At 52.8% G+C, this 16,844-nt stretch overlaps 1 protein-coding gene across 1 annotated transcript in view; it reads left to right on the top strand.

Annotated features, from left to right (window-relative positions):
* Positions 1–1,026: 1,026 nt before the first annotated feature.
* LOC132836015 (CD209 antigen-like protein C) overlaps positions 1,027–16,844 on the top strand; it is a 93,273-nt gene continuing 77,455 nt past the window's right edge. The window contains exons 1-2 of the mRNA XM_060855212.1: positions 1,027–1,137; positions 1,841–1,960. Of these exons, the coding sequence (XP_060711195.1) occupies positions 1,050–1,137; positions 1,841–1,960 (208 nt within the window). The 5' untranslated portion in view covers positions 1,027–1,049. The remainder of the gene's footprint in view (positions 1,138–1,840; positions 1,961–16,844) is intronic.

Raw genomic sequence — 16,844 nt, 5'->3', positions numbered from 1 at the left:
TGGCCAATATTTAAACCTTTAAGAAACATCCCTGACAGCAGATTATCTGATTGTCATTAGATCTAAATGTACAGAACATTTCTGTACATCTTGTACACGTTGCTGCTACTGAGCGTTAGTTGTGGAGGAAGAGGATGTTTATGGATGTTGTGTAATCAAGTGAGTGGCTTTATCCTGGATGTTGTTGAGGTTTTTGAGTGTTGCTAGAGCTGCATCCATCCAGGCAAGTGGGGAGTATTCCATCTCCACACTGTCTTGTAGAGGATACTGTCAATGTAGTAAACTGCACTGCGACGTTGATAGTGGGAGTTCAGTGTTGTTTCTAAACTCCTGCAAATACAGGCCAAAGTGACCCAATCTTCCTTCACGTGGCAATCCTGCTATCCCAGGAATCTGAACCTTCACTGCAGTACCTCGTTAGCATGTGCATATTTTCTTAGGTGAGGAGACCAAAACTGCACACAGTAGACTAAGACGCTGTGTGGTTGGAGTAAGACTTTGCTCCTGAACTCAAATCCTGTTGTGTTTGAAGGCCAACATAGCATAGCATAGCACAGCTTGTGGCATCAATCTTTACTTGCAGTGGCCAGTGTACAATGATACTCAGGTTCCTTAGTTCAACAAACATTCGCAATCTATCACCATTTAAATAATAGCTGTCATTCTGGTCTTTTCACCTGAAGTGGATTTCACTCTTGCCCTGTTATACTACATCGGCCTTGAAACCTCTTACTTTCTCTTCACCATTCTACCTCCCACATAGCTTTGTGTGGAAAATATTACAGCAGCATTTTCATAATCAATCACAGGGCAGCAATATATTCGTTAAGAGCGGAAATAAATTTAGTTGTGTTAACAGTGCAAAGGAAGTGGATACAAGTGCATGCCATCGTCAAAAAGCAGAAGTATGAAATTATCTTAATGTCTTTTTCATACGTCCTGACCTTTCCAACTGATAAGAAGCATAAATTTCGGAAGAGAAACTGTGAGAATAAAATGTTATTTTTCTCTAGGTGCCTCTAAAGACAGGAAGATCTCTTAAATGAGAGATGGAGCTAGACAACATTTACACTAATGTGGAAAACTTGTGTCATGACCAACTGAAACTAGACATGAATCAGCAAAACCTAAAATCAGGTAAACATCGGTGGCCCGGTCATGATTGTACAAGTTACTGAGTCTTTGTTAATGAACGAGAAGTAATTAAATTTCAGAGCAATGAACAACAATGTAAGTGTCATTTTTGATTGTTAGAGACAAAGTGTTGTCAAGAAATTCTACTTCAGAATTGATGGATTTTAGAGCTGCAGTGAAATAACGTAATAGGGTCAGAGAGTCTTCTGTGACTATCTTTTTGACTTGTTTGTGTTGTGAACATACAATGAAATAAATCACATCGGTGAGAAAAAAATTGTGAGACCACCCTTCTAACTAATGGTGTTATAGATTCACAGTGAAATCTATGAGGAAGATTTTGAAGTAAAGATGTTGAAGAGGGGTCAGTGAAACATTGCAGAATTGACAAGGAGGGAAGTTTGTGATTTAAAAATTGTCTTTATTCCTTTTATGATGTAGATTACACAATAGTTTTCATAATAGTACAGGTATTTTATATCTGTTCTTTGTAATAGCCCATACATTTTGTCATTTCAATTATTTTCTGGTTTTAGATTTTTAAGCTGCTGTTAATGAATATTTGTGAGCTGAACAAGTGCATGTCAATCAGGTCTAATGTTTAAAACATTCTACCTCTTCTCAAGCACTAACTGAAAAAAACTCTTGCGCTGTTGCTCACAAGTTCACAATCCTTTCAGTTATGACTTTAACTTACACTTTACAGAACATGGTGTTCAATCAACAGAGCCTGTCCAAGGAAAATGGTCACCTCTGGTCATCTGCATTCTCCTGGGTCTCTCCATCCTGCTGTCCATGGGGATGCTGACTGCTGCAGTGATACTGTGTAAGTGTTGTGTCATTTCGAACTGTGTTGTGGTAGGGGTAGAGTTAGTGTTATGTGAATACTCCAATGACAATTGACAAATGTAATTTTTAGTTGTGCATTAATTAAACATATTAATAATGCAGCAGTGAAACGAGCCTGGGTGATAATGGTGAAAAGAAACCTGGGATTTGGACTCCATTCAAAGCACTGCACACACACACACCCCAGCCCCCCACCCCGCCCCCCCCCCCGCCCCCATTGCTGTGCCATCATCTATGCCACAATTCAGTCAATAGCCCAGTTGCTGCCTTGTCTCCTCATGGGTGAGCCCCTGTAGGGCACAGCAGTCATTCACATAGTCCTCACAGACTCCAAACCCAGAGCACATTATCTCAGAGGATCTCAACAATGGGAGCAGCTCAACTGTTCATTTTCTGAAGCAACATGGACTGTAACAATGATGTGTCATCGGCGAAGGAAGAGGAAGACTTTGTCATTCCACCAGGATGTACTCCGGTTTATGTGAAAATGTTGTATTATTAAGTTTCTGTTCCAGTGTGGATCATGTGAATACTGTTCATTCAAGGGATTGCTATGACTGTACTGAGTTTGGGTTTAATCAGTATAGAAATAATGATTGAGGATTTTAGAGACTTTGTTGATGAAATGTTTTAACAGTAGATAGAGGCCACATTTTGATTCTGCAACAACTAAATGTGGATAAACTCATTTGCAAAGCTGATGTAGACAAAATAGACTGAATGGCCTCCTGAACTCTAATTTATGATTCTGTGATAATCTTTCTACCTCAGGAAGGGATTTGTCAGATGTAAAAGATTTTGCTAATTTTGTGGAGTTTGATCATTTTAGTTCCTATTTTGGGTTTTGGTTTGTTCATTATTTCTTCCTGCTGAACGGAATGTGACTTTCTGTGAGAAACTGTCTCTGAGTAAGCTAGATAATGTTTAAATCCACAGGGTCAATGGAGGGAAAACAAATGACATGGTCACAGCCATGAATATACTGTTCCTGTGCTGTATCCCCCTGTGTAACTTTCCCATGTCAGCTGTACATTTAATAGGTTCATACTTCCTGATTTTTCTCTTTCTCACTTCTTACCTCACACTTCTCCATATTAAATTGCCTCTGCCACCTGTCTGTATGTTTTAGTAAGTCCACTGTCTCCTATTCGAGCCAGTTCTATATCCAAATGGCTAGGTCTCCCTGTATCCCATGTCATGTAATTTCAGATTAGATTAGATTAGATTACTTAAAGTGTGGAAACAGGCCCTTCAGCCCAACAAGTCCACTCCGACCTGCCGAAGCGCGACCCACCCAGACCCATTCTCCTACATTTACCCCTTCACCTAACACTACGGGCAATTTTGCATGAACAATTCATCCAACCTGCACATCTTTGGACTGTGGGAGGAAACCGGAGCACCCGGAAGAAACCCACGCAGACACTGGGAGAATGTGCTCTTGTTAAGCAGTCTACCATGTGGAACATTGTCGAATGCTTTACTGAAGTCCACATAGGTAAAAACAAGGCCTGCAGATGCTGGAAACCAGAGTCTAGATTAGAGTGGTGCTGGAAAAGCACAGCAGGTCAGGCAGCATCCGAGGAGCAGGAAATTGGACGTTTCGGGCAAAAATGCTTCATCAAGAATACAGGCAGGGTGCCTGCAGAGTGGAGAGATAAATGAGAGGGGGATGGGGATGGGGAGAAAGTAGCATAGAGTACAATAGGTAAATGGGGGTGGGAATGGAGGTGATAGGTTAGAGAGGAGGGTGGAGTGGAGAGGTGGAAAGGAAGATAGGCAGGTAGGACAGGTCATGGGGACGGTGCTGAGCTGGAAGGCTGGAGCTGGGGTGAGGTGGGGAAAGGGGAAATGAGGAAACTGGTGAAATCCCCATTGATGCCCTGGGGTTGAAGTATTCAGAGGAAGAAGGTGAGGCGCTTTTCCTCCAGGCGTCTGGTGGTGAGGGAGCGGCGGTGAAGGAGGCCCAGGGCCTGCATGTCCTCGGCAGAGTGGGAGGGGAGTTGAAATGTTGGGCTACGGGGCGGTGTGGGTGTCCCGGAGATGTTCCCTAAAGCACTCTGCTAGGAGGCGCCCAGTCTCCCCAATGTAGAGGAGACCGCATCGGGAGCAACGGATGCAAGAAATGATATTAGTGGATGTGCAGGTAAACCTTTGATGGATGTGGAAGGCTCCTTTAGGGCCTTGGATGGAGGTGAGGGAGGAGGTGTGGGCACAGGTTTTGCAATTTCTGCAGTGGCAGGGGAAGGTGCCAGGATGGGAGGGTGGGTTGTAGGGGGGCGTGGACCTGACCAGGTAGGCACAGAGGGAACGGTCTTTGCCGTAGGTGGAAAGGGGTGGGGAGGGAAATATATCCCTGGTGGTGGGGTCCATTTGGAGGTGGTGGAAATGTCGGCGGATGATGTGGTTTATGCCAAGGTTGGGAGGGTGGAAGGTGAGCACCAGGGGGGGTCTGTCCTTGAAGTCCTCACAGGTCACATCAATCCTCTTTGACAAAGGGTCAGTTAGGCTCGATACGTCGGCTCTTTTCTCTCCTTACAGATGCTGCCAGACCTGCTGAGATTTTCCAGCATTTTCTCTTTTGGTTTCAGATTCCAGCATCCGCAGTAGTTTGCTTTTAATCCTCTTTGTGACTTCTTCAAAAAACTGAATCGAGTTAGTGAGACTCGATTTCCCATGCACAAGGCCATGTTGGCTATCCCGAATCATAGAACACAAGCAATTGAACATTACAGCACAAGACAGAACCTTTGGTCATTGATGTCGCACCTCCCTGTGAAACCAATCTGAAACCGATCTAAATGAAACCATTCCATTCTCATCCATATGTTTATCCAATGGCCATTTAAATGCTTTTAAAGTTGACAGTTTAGTACGCTCCTACTAGTTTCTAAGTAAAGAAATTACCCCTGACATCTGTTCTGTATCTATCACCCCACAATTTAAAGTTATGCTCCATCACCATCTGAAGAAAAAGGCTCTCACTGTCCACCCTATGCAATCCTTTGATGATCTTATTTGTCTCTATTAAGTCACTTTTCAACTTCTTCTCTCTAAAGAAAACAGCCTCATGACCTCATGACTCTGAAACTCAGTCCCTCTACCAATAAAAGCTAACACACCGTATGCCTTCTTAACAACCCTATCAACCTGGGTGGCAACTTTTAAGGATCTGTGTAACATTGCCCTGGAGATTTCTCTGCTCATCTACACTGCAAAGAATTTTACCATTAACCCAGTACTCTGTACTCCTGCTACTCCTTCAAAGTGGATCACCTCACACTTTTCCACATTAAACTCCATTTGCCAACTCTCAGCCCAACTCTGCAGCTTATCTATGTTCCTCATCCTTCTACACCGTCCACAATGCCATCTATCTTAGTCTCATCCGCAAATTCGCTAGCCCATCCTTCTACACCCTCATCCAGGTCATTTATAAAAATGACAAACAGCAATGACCCCAAAACAAATCCTTGCGATACAGCACTAGTAACCGAACACCAGGATGAGTATTTCCTATCAACCACATAGCCAATTTCTGAGTCAAACTGCTAAATCACCAACAATCCCATACCTCCAATAGCCTACCGTGGGGAACCTTATCAAGCGCATAACTGAAATCCGTATACACCACATCAACCCCGTTACCCTCATCCATCTGTTTGATCACCTTCTCAAGGAACTCAAGAAGGTTTGTGAGGCACGACCTACCCTTCACAAAACCGTGTTGACTATCCCTAATCAAATTATTCCTTTCTGGATGATTATAAACCCTATCTCTTATAATCCTTTCCAACACTTTACCCACAACTGAAGTATTCCCCTTCTTTAAGGGCGGCACGGTGGCACAGTGGTTAGCACTGCTGCCTCACAGCGCCTGAAGACCCGGGTTCAATTCCCGACTCAGGCGACTGACTGTGTGGAGTTTGCACGTTCTCCCCGTGTCTGCGTGGGTTTCCTCCGGGTGCTCCGGTTTCCTCCCACAGTCCAAAGATGTGCGGGTCAGGTGAATTGGCCATGCTAAATTGCCCGTAGTGTTAGGTAAGGGGTAATGTAGGGGTAGGGGTATGGGTGGGGTTTCGCTTCGGCGGGTCGGTGTGGACTTGTTGGGCCGAAGGGCCTGTTTCCACACTGTAAGTCTAATCTAATCTAATCTAAACAAGGGGACAACGTTTGCTATCCTCCAGTCTTCTGGCACTATTCCTGTAGGCAATGATGACATAAAGATTAAAGCCAAAGCCTCTATAATCTCCTTCCTAGCTTCCCAGTGAATCAGAGGATAAATCCAATCAAGCCCAGGGGACTTATCTATTTTCACACCCCCCAGAATTGTTAAGACGACCTCCTTATGAACCTCAATCCTGTCTAATCTAATAGCCTTTATCCCAGCATTCTCCTCAACAACAATGTCTATTTCCAGTGTGAATACGGATAATAAAATATTTATTTAGCACCTCTTTTATCTCCTCGGACTCCACGCACAACTTCCCACTACTGTCCTTGACTGGTCCTAATCGTACTCTCGTTGTTCTTTTATTTGTAACATACCTATGAAAAGCTTTAGGGTTCTCCTTAATCCAACCTGCCAAATATTTCTCCTGTCCTCTCCTAACTCTTCTTCACTCTCTCTCTTTAGGTCCTTCCTGGCTAACTTGTAAATCTCAAGCGCCCTAACTCAGCCTTCACGTCTCCTCCTCACATAAACCTCCTTTTTGCTCTTGACAAAAGATTCAACTTCTTCAGTAAACCACAGCTCCCTCATTTGATTGCTTCCTCCCTGTCTGACAGGTACATACTTATCAAGGACACAAAGCAGCTGTGCCTTGAACAAGCTCCACATTTCAATTGTGCCCATTCCCTGCAGTTTCCTTCCCCATCCAATGCATCCTAAATCTTGCCTAATCACATCATAATTGCCTTGACCCCAGCTATAACTCTTGCCCTGTGGTACAAGGGCTTGCTTTTCCAAATACATGGAAATTCTGTCCCTCACGATCCCCTCCAACAACTTGACCATCACTGATGTCAGGTTCACCAGTCTATAGTTTCCTGCTTTACCTTACCACATATCTGAAATAGTAGCGAGCCATTAGCCAACCTCCAGTCTTCCAGCATCTCACCGTCAGCTTTTGGTGATACAAATATCTCAACAAGGGGGCCCAACAATCACTTCTCTCATTTACCACTGAGTTCGAGGGTACAGTTGACCGGGTTCCAGGGATTTGTCCACCTTTTTGTGTTTTATGACACCCACAATCTTCTCCTCTTGTACTATGGACATTTTTCTGGATGGTTAATTTATTTAAAACTGTCAAGCAAGTCTCCTCATGGGGGAGGAGAATGAACCTGGTGTGAGGGTAGGACAGTGAGCCCAGTGGAGGTGGACTGTGGGTGGGACTGAGCTCAGCGTGGTGTTGGGGGGGGGGGGGGGGGGGGGGGGGAGCGTTGGGTGGGGCAGATTGCGCCCAGTGCAGAGGAGGAGAGTCAGCCCCGTGTGGAAAGAGGACAGTGAGCCCAGTGTGGGTCAGAAGAGTCAGCCCGGTGTGGACAGAGGAGAATGAGCCCAGCGTGGGGGAGGAGAATGAGCCCAATGTTGAGGGAGGGGCGGCAGAGTGGGCCCAGTGAGCTGGTGTGCAGGAGTAAAGTGAGCCCGGTGTGGGGGAAGGGGAAGATGAGCCCGGTGTGGGGAGGAGAAAAAGCTCAGTGTAGGAGAGGACGTGGGAGGGGTAGAGTGAACCCACGTGAGGAGGGACAGTGAGCCCAGCTTTGGCCGGGGGGGTGGGGGGGGGGGTGTGGAGGGGGGGAGGGGGGAAGAGAGCTCAGCATTGAAGGGGAAGAGTGAGCCCATTGCGAGGGAGAGGCACAGTGAGCCAAGTGTGTGTGTGAGGAGGGCGGTGTTGGATGGGCAGAGTGAGCACAGAGGGAGGGATAGGATTGAACCCAGTGTGGGGGAAGGAGAGTAAGCCCAGTGTGGGGAAGGAGAATGACCAGAGGGTGAGGGGAGAGGAGCAAGCCCAATGTTGGGGAGGAGAGGGAGCCAAGTGTAAGGGAGGACAACGAGGGCTATGTGGGAAGCAGTGTTAGCCTAATGTGGGGGAATAGAGTGAGCTCAGTGTGGGGCAGGTGAACAAGCTCAGTGTTGGAGGCGGGAGAGTGAACCCATGTGGGGAAGGACGGTGAGTGTAGTGTTGAGGAGGGGAGGAGAGCGAGCCCACTGTGAGGAGAGGAGAGCGAGCACAGTGTGAGGGAGGAGAGTGGGCCCACTGTGAGGGGGGGAGAGTGACCCCACTGTGAGGGGAGGAGACTGACCCCACTGTGAGGAGAGGAGAGCGAGCACAGTGTGAGGGGAGGAGAGTGACCCCACTGTGAGGAGAGGAGAGCGAGCACAGTGTGAGGGGAGGAGAGTGACCCCACTGTGAGGGGAGGAGAGTGACCCCACTGTGAGGAGAGGAGAGTGACCCCACTGTGAGAGAGGAGAGTGAGCACACTGTGAGGAGAGGAGAGTGAGCCCACTGTGAGGAGAGGAGAGAGAACCCACTGTGAGAGAGGAGAGTGAACCCACTGTGAGGAGAGGAGAGTGAGCCCACAGTGAGGAGAGGAGAGTGAACCCACTGTGAGGGAGAAGAGTGACCCCACTGTGAGAGAGGAGAGTGAACCCACTGTGAGGGGAGGAGAGTGAGCCCACAGTGAGGAGAGGAGAGTGAACCCACTGTGAGGGAGAAGAGTGACCCCACTGTGAGAGAGGAGAGTGAACCCACTGTGAGAGAGGAGAGTGAACCCACTGTGAGGAGAGGAGAGTGAGCCCACAGTGAGGAGAGGAGAGTGAACCCACTGTGAGGGAGAAGAGTGACCCCACTGTGAGAGAGGAGAGTGAGCCCACAGTGAGGAGAGGAGAGTGAACCCACTGTGGGGAGAGGAGAGTGAACCCACTGTGAGGAGAGGAGAGTCAACCCACTGTGGGGAGGGGAGAGTGAACCCACTGTGGGGAGAGGAGAGTGAACCCACTGTGGGGAGAGGAGAGTGAACCCACTGAGAGGGAGGAGAGTGAACCCACTGTGAGGAGAGGAGAGTGAACCCACTGTGGGGAAGGAGAGTGAACCCTCTGAGAAGGAGGAGAGTGAACCCACTGTGGGGAAGGAGAGTGAACCCACTGTGAGGAAGGAGAGTGAACACACTGAGGGGAGATGAGTGAAACCACTGTGAGGGGAGAAGAGTGACCCTACTGTGAGGAGAGGAGAGTGAGCCCACTGTGAGGAGAGGAGAGTGAGCCCACTGTGAGGGAGAAGAGTGAGCCCACTGTGAGGGAGGAGAGTGAGCCCACTGTGAGGGAGGAGAGTGACCCCACTGTGAGGGGAGGAGAGCGAGTCAACTGTGAAGAGAGGAGAGTGAGCCCACTGTGAGGGAGAAGAGTGAGCCCACTGTGAGGGAGGAGAGTGAGCCCACTGTGAGGGAGGAGAGTGACCCCACTGTGAGGGGAGGAGAGCGAGTCAACTGTGAAGAGAGGAGAGTGAGCCCACTGTGAGGGAGAAGAGTGAGCCCACTGTGAGGGAGGAGAGGGAGACCACAGTGAGGAGAGGAGACTGAGCCCACTGTGAGGGGAGGAGAGTGACACCACTCTGAAGAGAGGAGAGTGAGCCCACTGTGAGGGAGGAGAGTGAACCCACTGTGAGGAGAGGAAAGTGAGCTCACGGTGAGGGAGGAGAGTGACCCCACTGTGAGGGGAGGAGAGTGAGCCCACTGTGAGGGGAGGAGAGTGAGCCCACTGTGAGAGACGAGAGTGAGCTCACTGTGAGGGAGGAGAGTGAACCCACTGTGAGGAGAGGAGAGTGAACACACTGTGAGGGGAGAAGAGTGAAACCACTGTGAGGGGAGTGAGTGACCCTACTGTGAGGAGAGGAGAGTGAGCCCACTGTGAGGGAGGAGAGTGAGCCCACTGTGAGGGGAGGAGAGTGACACCACTCTGAGGAGAGGAGAGTGACCCACTTTGAGGGAGGAGAGTGAGCCCACTGTGAGAGAGGAGAGTGAGCCCACTGTCAGAGAGACGAGAGTGAGCCTACTGTGAGGGGAGGAGAGTGAACCCACTTTGAGGGAGGAGAGTGGGCCCACTGTGAGGGAGGAGAGTGAGCCCACTGTGAGGGGAGGAGAGAGAGCCCACTGTGAGAGACGAGAGTGAGCTCACTGTGAGGGAGGAGAGTGAGCCCACTGTGAGGGGAGGAGAGTGACACCACTCTGAGGAGAGGAGAGTGAACCCACTTTGAGGGAGGAGAGTGAGCCCACTGTGAGAGAGGAGAGTGAGCCCACTGTGAGGGAGGAGAGTGAGCCCACTGTGAGGGGAGGAGAGTGACACCACTCTGAGGAGAGGAGAGTGAACCCACTTTGAGGGAGGAGAGTGAGCCCACTGTGAGAGAGGAGAGTGAGCCCACTGTCAGAGAGACGAGAGTGAGCCTACTGTGAGGGGAGGAGAGTGAACCCACTTTGAGGGAGGAGAGTGGGCCCACTGTGAGGGAGGAGAGTGAGCCCACTGTGAGGGGAGGAGAGTGAGCCCACTGTGAGAGACGAGAGTGAGCTCACTGTGAGGGAGGAGAGTGAACCCACTGTGAGGAGAGGAAAGTGAGCTCATGGCGAGGGAGGAGAGTGACCCCACTGTGAGGGAGGAGAGTGACCCCACTGTGAGGGAGGAGAGTGACCCCACTGTGAGGGTGGAGAGTGTAGTTGAGCATACGGGAGGGAAAATTGTGGTCTTTGAAGAAGGAGGCCATCTGGGATTTTCTGCGGTGGAATTGGTCATCCTTGGAACAGATGCGGCAGAGGCGGAGGAATTGGGAATAAGGGATGGTGTTTTTACAGGAGGCAGGGTGGGGCAGAGTGAGCCCTGTATGAGGGAAGAAGCATTGGTCTAGTGTAGAGGAGGAAGGAGAGTGGGCCCTCTGTGAGAGAGGAGAGTGGGCCAATATAAGGGAGACAGTAGGCCCAGTGTCAGTGGGAGAGTAAGCACAGTGTGGGGAGGAGTGTCAACCCAGTGTTGCAGAGTAGAGTGAGCTCAGTGTTGGGGAGGAGAACAAGCTCAATGTTAGAGCGCGGGGAGAGAACCTGCATGTGGAAGGTCGGTGAGCCCAGTGTTGCAGGGGCAGAGTAGCCCTAGTGTGACGGAGGAGAGTGAGCCTAGCATGAGAGAAGGCATGTGAGCCCAGTGTGGAGGGAGAAGAGAGCCCTGTGTGAGGGATGTAAGTGAGCACAGTGTGAGGGAGGTGAGTGAACACAGTGTTGGGTGTTGGAAAAGTAAGCCCAGTGTTGGGGAGGAGAGTGTGGCCTGTGTGGGGGGAGGAGAGTAAGCCCAGAGTGGGGGAAATGTGTGAGAGCCCAGTGTTGGGGAGGAAAGTGAGCCCAGTGTCGGTGAGGGAGTGAGTGCAGTGTGGGGAGTACTATTAATCCAGCATGGGGGAGGAGATCAATTTCATTGTTGAAGGGGGTGAGACTGAGCCCAATGAAGGGGTAGGAGAGTGAGCCCAGTTTTGGTGAAGAGAGCGAGCTCAGCATGAGTGGGTATGAGAGTGAGCCCAGTGTGGGGGAGGAGAGAGGGCCCACTGTGGGGGGAGGCGAGGGAGTCCAGTGTTGGGGAAGGAGTGTGAGCCTAGTGTGGGGGAAGAGATTGAGACCAGTGTGAAGGAAGCAGCGTCAGCCCAAGTTGGGGGAATTGAGTGAGCTTAGTGTGGGGGAGGAGAACAAGCTAGGTGTTGGGGGTGTGGTGAGTGAACCCATTGGTGGGGAGGACAGTTAGCCTAGCATGAGGGAGGAGAATAAGACCAGTGTGAGGGAGGAGCTTGGGCCTAGTGTGGGGAAGGGGGAGAGTGAGCACAGTGTAGACGGGAGTGTCGAGAGTGAGCACTTGGAGCATGAGAGTGAGCCCAGTGTGTGGTAGGAAAGTGAACCCAGTGTGGGGGGAGGCGTGTGAGCCCAGCATGAGGGGAGGGGAGTGAGCCCAGTGTCAGGGGAGGGGGGGGTGCGGGTTGTGAGCACAGTGTGAGGGAGGAGAGCAACCCCAGTGTGGAGGAAGGGGATAATGAGCCCAGTGTAGGTGAAGGAGAGTGAGCCCAGAGTGAGGGGAAGAGAGTGAGTCTTATATGGGGGGAGGACAGTGATCCCTGTGTAAACAGTAAGAGCGAGCCAAGTGTTGGGTAGGAGAAGAAGCAAAGCCTGAGGGGAAGAGAGTGAGCCCAGAATGGGGGAGGGGAGTGAGCTCGGGGTGTGGGGAAGGAGAACAAGCTCAGTGTTGGAAGGGGGAGAAAGAACCCGCCTGGGAGTGTGGGGGTCAGCCTAGCGTGAGGGACGACTGTGAGCTTGGTTTGAGGGAGGGGGATAGTGGGCCCAGTGTGGTGGAGTGGGACTGTGAGCCCAGCGCAGTTGGAGGACAATGAGCCCATTGTGAACAAGGAGAGCTAGCCAAGTATGAAGGAGAAGAGTGTGCTCAGTGTGAGGGAGGAGAATGTGCTCAGTGTGAGGGAGGAGAGTGTGCTCAGTGTGAGGGAGGAGAATGTGCTCAGTGTGAGGGAGGAGAGTGTGCTCAGTGTGAGGGAGGAGAATGTGCTCAGTGTGAGGGAGGAGAGTGTGCTCAGTGTGAGGGAGGAGAATGTGCTCAGTGTGAGGGAGGAGAATGTGCTCAGTGTGAGGGAGGAGAGTGTGCTCAGTGTGAGGGAGGAGAATGTGCTCAGTGTGAGGGAGGAGAGTGTGCTCAGTGTGAGGGAGGAGAGTAAGCCCACTATGGGGGAGGAAAGTGGGGCCATGGTGAAGGAGGACCGTGGGCCCAGGGTCAATGGGATAGTGAGTGCAGTGTGGGGAGGAGTATCAGCCCAGCTTGGAGTAGAGTGAGCTCAGTGCGGTGAAGGAGAGTGAGCCTAGTGTGAGGGAGGGATAGTGAGCACAGTGTGGAGTGGGGGGTGATGGAGAGGACAGAGTGTTGGGGGATACAGGAGCACAGTGAGGGGTTGAGAGTGAGCACAAGGGAGGGGGGTAGAGTAAGCATAGTGTGGAGGGGGGGGGCGGGGAGCGTGAGCCGGGTGTGAGGGAAGAGGAGCGAGCCCAGTGTGAGGGGAGGAGAGCGAGCCCAGCATGAGGAGGAGGAGGAGAATGAGCTCAGTGTTGGAGAGTGGAGAAAGAACTTGCATCAGTGGGGGTAGAGTCAGCTTATTGTGAGGGAGGAGAGCGAGTCCAGCATGTGAGGAGGAGAATGAGACAAGTGTGAGGAAAGAATAGTGAGCCCATTGTGAGGGAGGAGAGTGGACCCAATGTGGTGGTGGTGAGTTAGCCCAGTGTGATGGGTGAGTGAGCCTAGTGTGTGGTAGGAGAGTGAGCACAGCGTGGGAGAGGGAATAGAGTGGGCCCAGGGTGAGGGAGAGAGTAGGCCCAGATTGGGGGAGGACAGTAAGCCCAGTGTGGGGGGAATGGAGGCAGCCCAGCAGGTAGGGTAGGAAACTGAGCCCAGTATGAGGGGCAGAGTATGAGCCCAGTGTGGGTCAGAGAGTGAGAACAGCGTGAGGCAGCAGAGTGGGCTCAATGTGTGGCAAGGAGTGTGAGCCCAGTGCAAGGAAGGAGAGTGGGCCCAGTGTGCGGGTGGGGGAGAATAAGCGCAGTCTGAGGGGGAAGGTGGGCTCAATGTCAGTGAGCGCAGTGTGTGGAGGGGTGATAACCTGGTGTGGGAAAGGAGAACAAGCTCACTGTTGGAGGGCAGAGAGCGAATGCACATTTAGAGGCAAAGTGAGTGTGGCATTGGAGGAAGAGAATGAGCCCAGCGTGAGGAGGAGAGTGGTCTCAGTGTCAGGGCAGAGTGAGCGCAGTGTGGGGAGGAGTGTCAGCCAAGAATGAGCGAATAGAGTGAGCTTGGTGCGGGGGAGGACATCAAGTTCAGTGTTGGTGGGGAGAGAGTGTACCCACATGGGGAGAGGGGTAGAGAGTCAGTCTAGCATGTGGGAGGAGAGTGAGCCCAGGTGAAGGAGTTGGGTGAGTCCCATTTGAGGGAGGAGAATGGATTCAGTGTGTGTCTGGGGGTGAGTGAGCTCAGTGTGTGGTAGGAGAGTGAGCCCAGTGTGAGGGAGGTCAGTGGGCCCAGTGTCAGAGAGCGTGTCCAGTGTCAAGGGAAGAGAGTGATCCCAGTGTGGGGGATGAGTGTAAGCCCAGTGTTGGGTGGACACTGGGCCCAGCATGATGGTGTAGAGTGAGCCCAGCTGGTAGGGCAAGATGTCTGAGCCCAGTGTTGGGGAGGAAACTGAGCCCAGTGTGAGGGGCAGACTGTGAGCCTAGCATTGGGGAGGTGAGTGAGCAAGGCATGAGGGTCAGAGAGTGAGCACAGTGTGAGGGATCAGAGCGGGCCCATTGTGTGGGAAGGAGGGTGAGCCTGTTGTGAAGGAGGGGGAGAGTGAGCCCAGTGTCGATGGAGAATGAATGTGGTATAGGGAGGGGTGTCAGCCCAGTGTAGGAATGGAGAACAAGCTCAGTGTTGGAGGGGGGAATACAAACCCATGTGGACAGGCACAGTGAGCACAGCACTGGGGGAGGAGAATGAGCTCAGTTTGGGGAGGAGCGTCAGCTCAGTATGTAGGGGTGAGCGAGCCCAGTGGGAGGAAGGAGAGTGAGCCCAGTGTGTGGGGTAGAGCGAGCCCAGCATGAGCCCAACAGTCAGACCAGGATGGAGGAATACAGCGAGCGCCCTGTGGGGGAGAATAAGCTCAATGTTGGAGGGAGGAGAAAGAACCCACATGGTGGGGATTGGAGAGTCAGCCGAGCGTGAAGGAAGAGAGTGGATCCAGTGTGTGACAGGGGGAGACCGGGCCCAGTGGAGAAGAGAGAGAGAATGGGGGAGAGGGAGAGTGAGCCCTGTAGGGATGGGGTGACAGTGAGCACGTGGGGGATGGGAGTGAGCACAGAGTGGGCGATTGAGAGTGAGTTCAGCGTGTGGGATTGTGTGAGCCCATTGTGAGGGAGGAGATTGAGCCCAGCGTGTAGGGGAGACTGAGCGCAGTTTGGGGGAGAATGAGTGCAGTGTGAGGTGGTGTGTCACACAAATTGGTGGAAATGAAGTGAGCTCAGAGTGGGGGAGGAGAACAAGCTCAGTTTTGGAGGGGGAAGAGTGATCCTGCATGGGGAGGGGAGAGTCAGTCCAGTGTTGGAGGGAGAATGAACACAATGTCGGGAGGGTGAGGGGTGAGAGTCCAGTGAGGGTGAGGAGACCGAACCCAGCAAGAGATGAGGAGAGTGAGCTGAGTGTGGGGGAAGGAGATTGGGGAGGTGCGTGGCGCCAGTGTTGGAGAGAGAGTGAGTGTAGTGTGGGGAGGAGTGACAGGTCAGAGTGGGGGAGTAGAGTGTACTCAGTGTAGGGGAGGAGAACAAACTCAGTGTTGGAGCGGGGAGAGAAAAGCTGCTTGAGGGGGGACAGGGAGCCTAACGTTACAGTGGGAGTGTGAGCCCAGTGTGGGGGAGGGTGTGTGAGCCCAGTGTGGGGGGAGGGTGTGTGAGCCCAGTGTGGGGGAGGGTGTGTGAGCCCAGTGTGGGAGGAGGGTGTGTGAGCCCAGTGTGGGGGTGGGTGTGTGAGCCCAGTGTGGGGGAAGGTGTGTGAGCCCAGTGTGGGGGAGGGTGTGTGAGCCCAGTGTGGGGGAAGGTGTGTGTGAGCCCAGTGTGGGGGAGGGTGTGTGAGCCCAGTGTGGGGGTGGGTGTGTGAGCCCAGTGTGGGGGAGGGTGTGTGAGCCCAGTGTGGGGGAGGGTGTGTGAGCCCAGTGTGTGGGGAGGGTGTGTGAGCCCAGTGTGGGGGAAGGTGTGTGACCCCAGTGTGGGGGAGGGTGTGTGAGCCCAGTGTGGGGGAGGGTGTGTGAGCCCAGTGTGGGGGGAGGGTGTGTGACCCCAGTATGGGGGAGGGTGTGTGAGCCCAGTGTGTGGGGAGGGTGTGTGACCCCAGTGTGGGGGAAGGTGTGTGACCCCAGTGTGGGGGTGGGTGTGTGAGCCCAGTGTGGGGGGTGGGTGTGTGAGCCCAGTGTGGGGGAGGGTGTGTGAGCCCAGTGTGGGGGAAGGTGTGTGACCCCAGTGTGGGGGTGGGTGTGTGAGCCCAGTGTGGGGGGAGGGTGTGTGACCCCAGTGTGGGGGAGGGTGTGTGACCCCAGTGTGGGGGAGGGTGTGTGAGCCCAGTGTGGGGGAAAAGGGTGTGTGAGCCCAGTGTGGGGGTGGGTGTGTGAGCCCAGTGTGGGGGGAGGGTGTGTGACCCCAGTGTGGGGGAGGGTGTGTGACCCCAGTGTGGGGGAGGGTGTGTGAGCCCAGTGTGGGGGGAGAGTGTGTGAGCCCAGTGTGGGGGAGGGTGTGTGTGCCCAGTGTGGGGTGGGAGGGTGTGTGAGCCCAGTGTGGGGGGGAGGGTGTGTGTGCCCAGTGTGGGGGGGAGGGTGTGTGAGCCCAGTGTGGGGGGAGGGTGTGTGAGCCCAGTGTGGGGGGAGGGTGTGTGAGCACAGTGTGGGGGAAGGTGTGTGACCCCAGTGTGGGGGAGGGTGTGTGAGCACAGTGTGGGGGTGGGTGTGTGAGCCCAGTGTGGGGGGAGGGTGTGTGAGCCCAGTGTGGGGGAAGGTGTGTGACCCCAGTGTGGGGGAGGGTGTGTGAGCCCAGTGTGGGGGAGGGTGTGTGAGCCCAGTGTGGGGGTGGGTGTGTGAGCCCAGTGTGGGGGGAGGGTGTGTGAGCCCAGTGTGGGGGAGGGTGTGTGAGCCCAGTGTGGGGGAGGGTGTGTGAGCAGAGTGTGGGGGAGGGTGTGTGAGCCCAGTGTGGGGGAAGGTGTGTGAGCCCAGTGTGGGGGAGGGTGTGTGAGCAGAGTGTGGGGGAGGGTGTGTGAGCCCAGT

The sequence above is a fragment of the Hemiscyllium ocellatum genome, chromosome 45, assembly GCF_020745735.1.
Source record: "Hemiscyllium ocellatum isolate sHemOce1 chromosome 45, sHemOce1.pat.X.cur, whole genome shotgun sequence".
Taxonomy (NCBI): domain Eukaryota; kingdom Metazoa; phylum Chordata; class Chondrichthyes; order Orectolobiformes; family Hemiscylliidae; genus Hemiscyllium; species Hemiscyllium ocellatum.
This window is presented reverse-complemented; position numbering and strand designations above follow the sequence as displayed.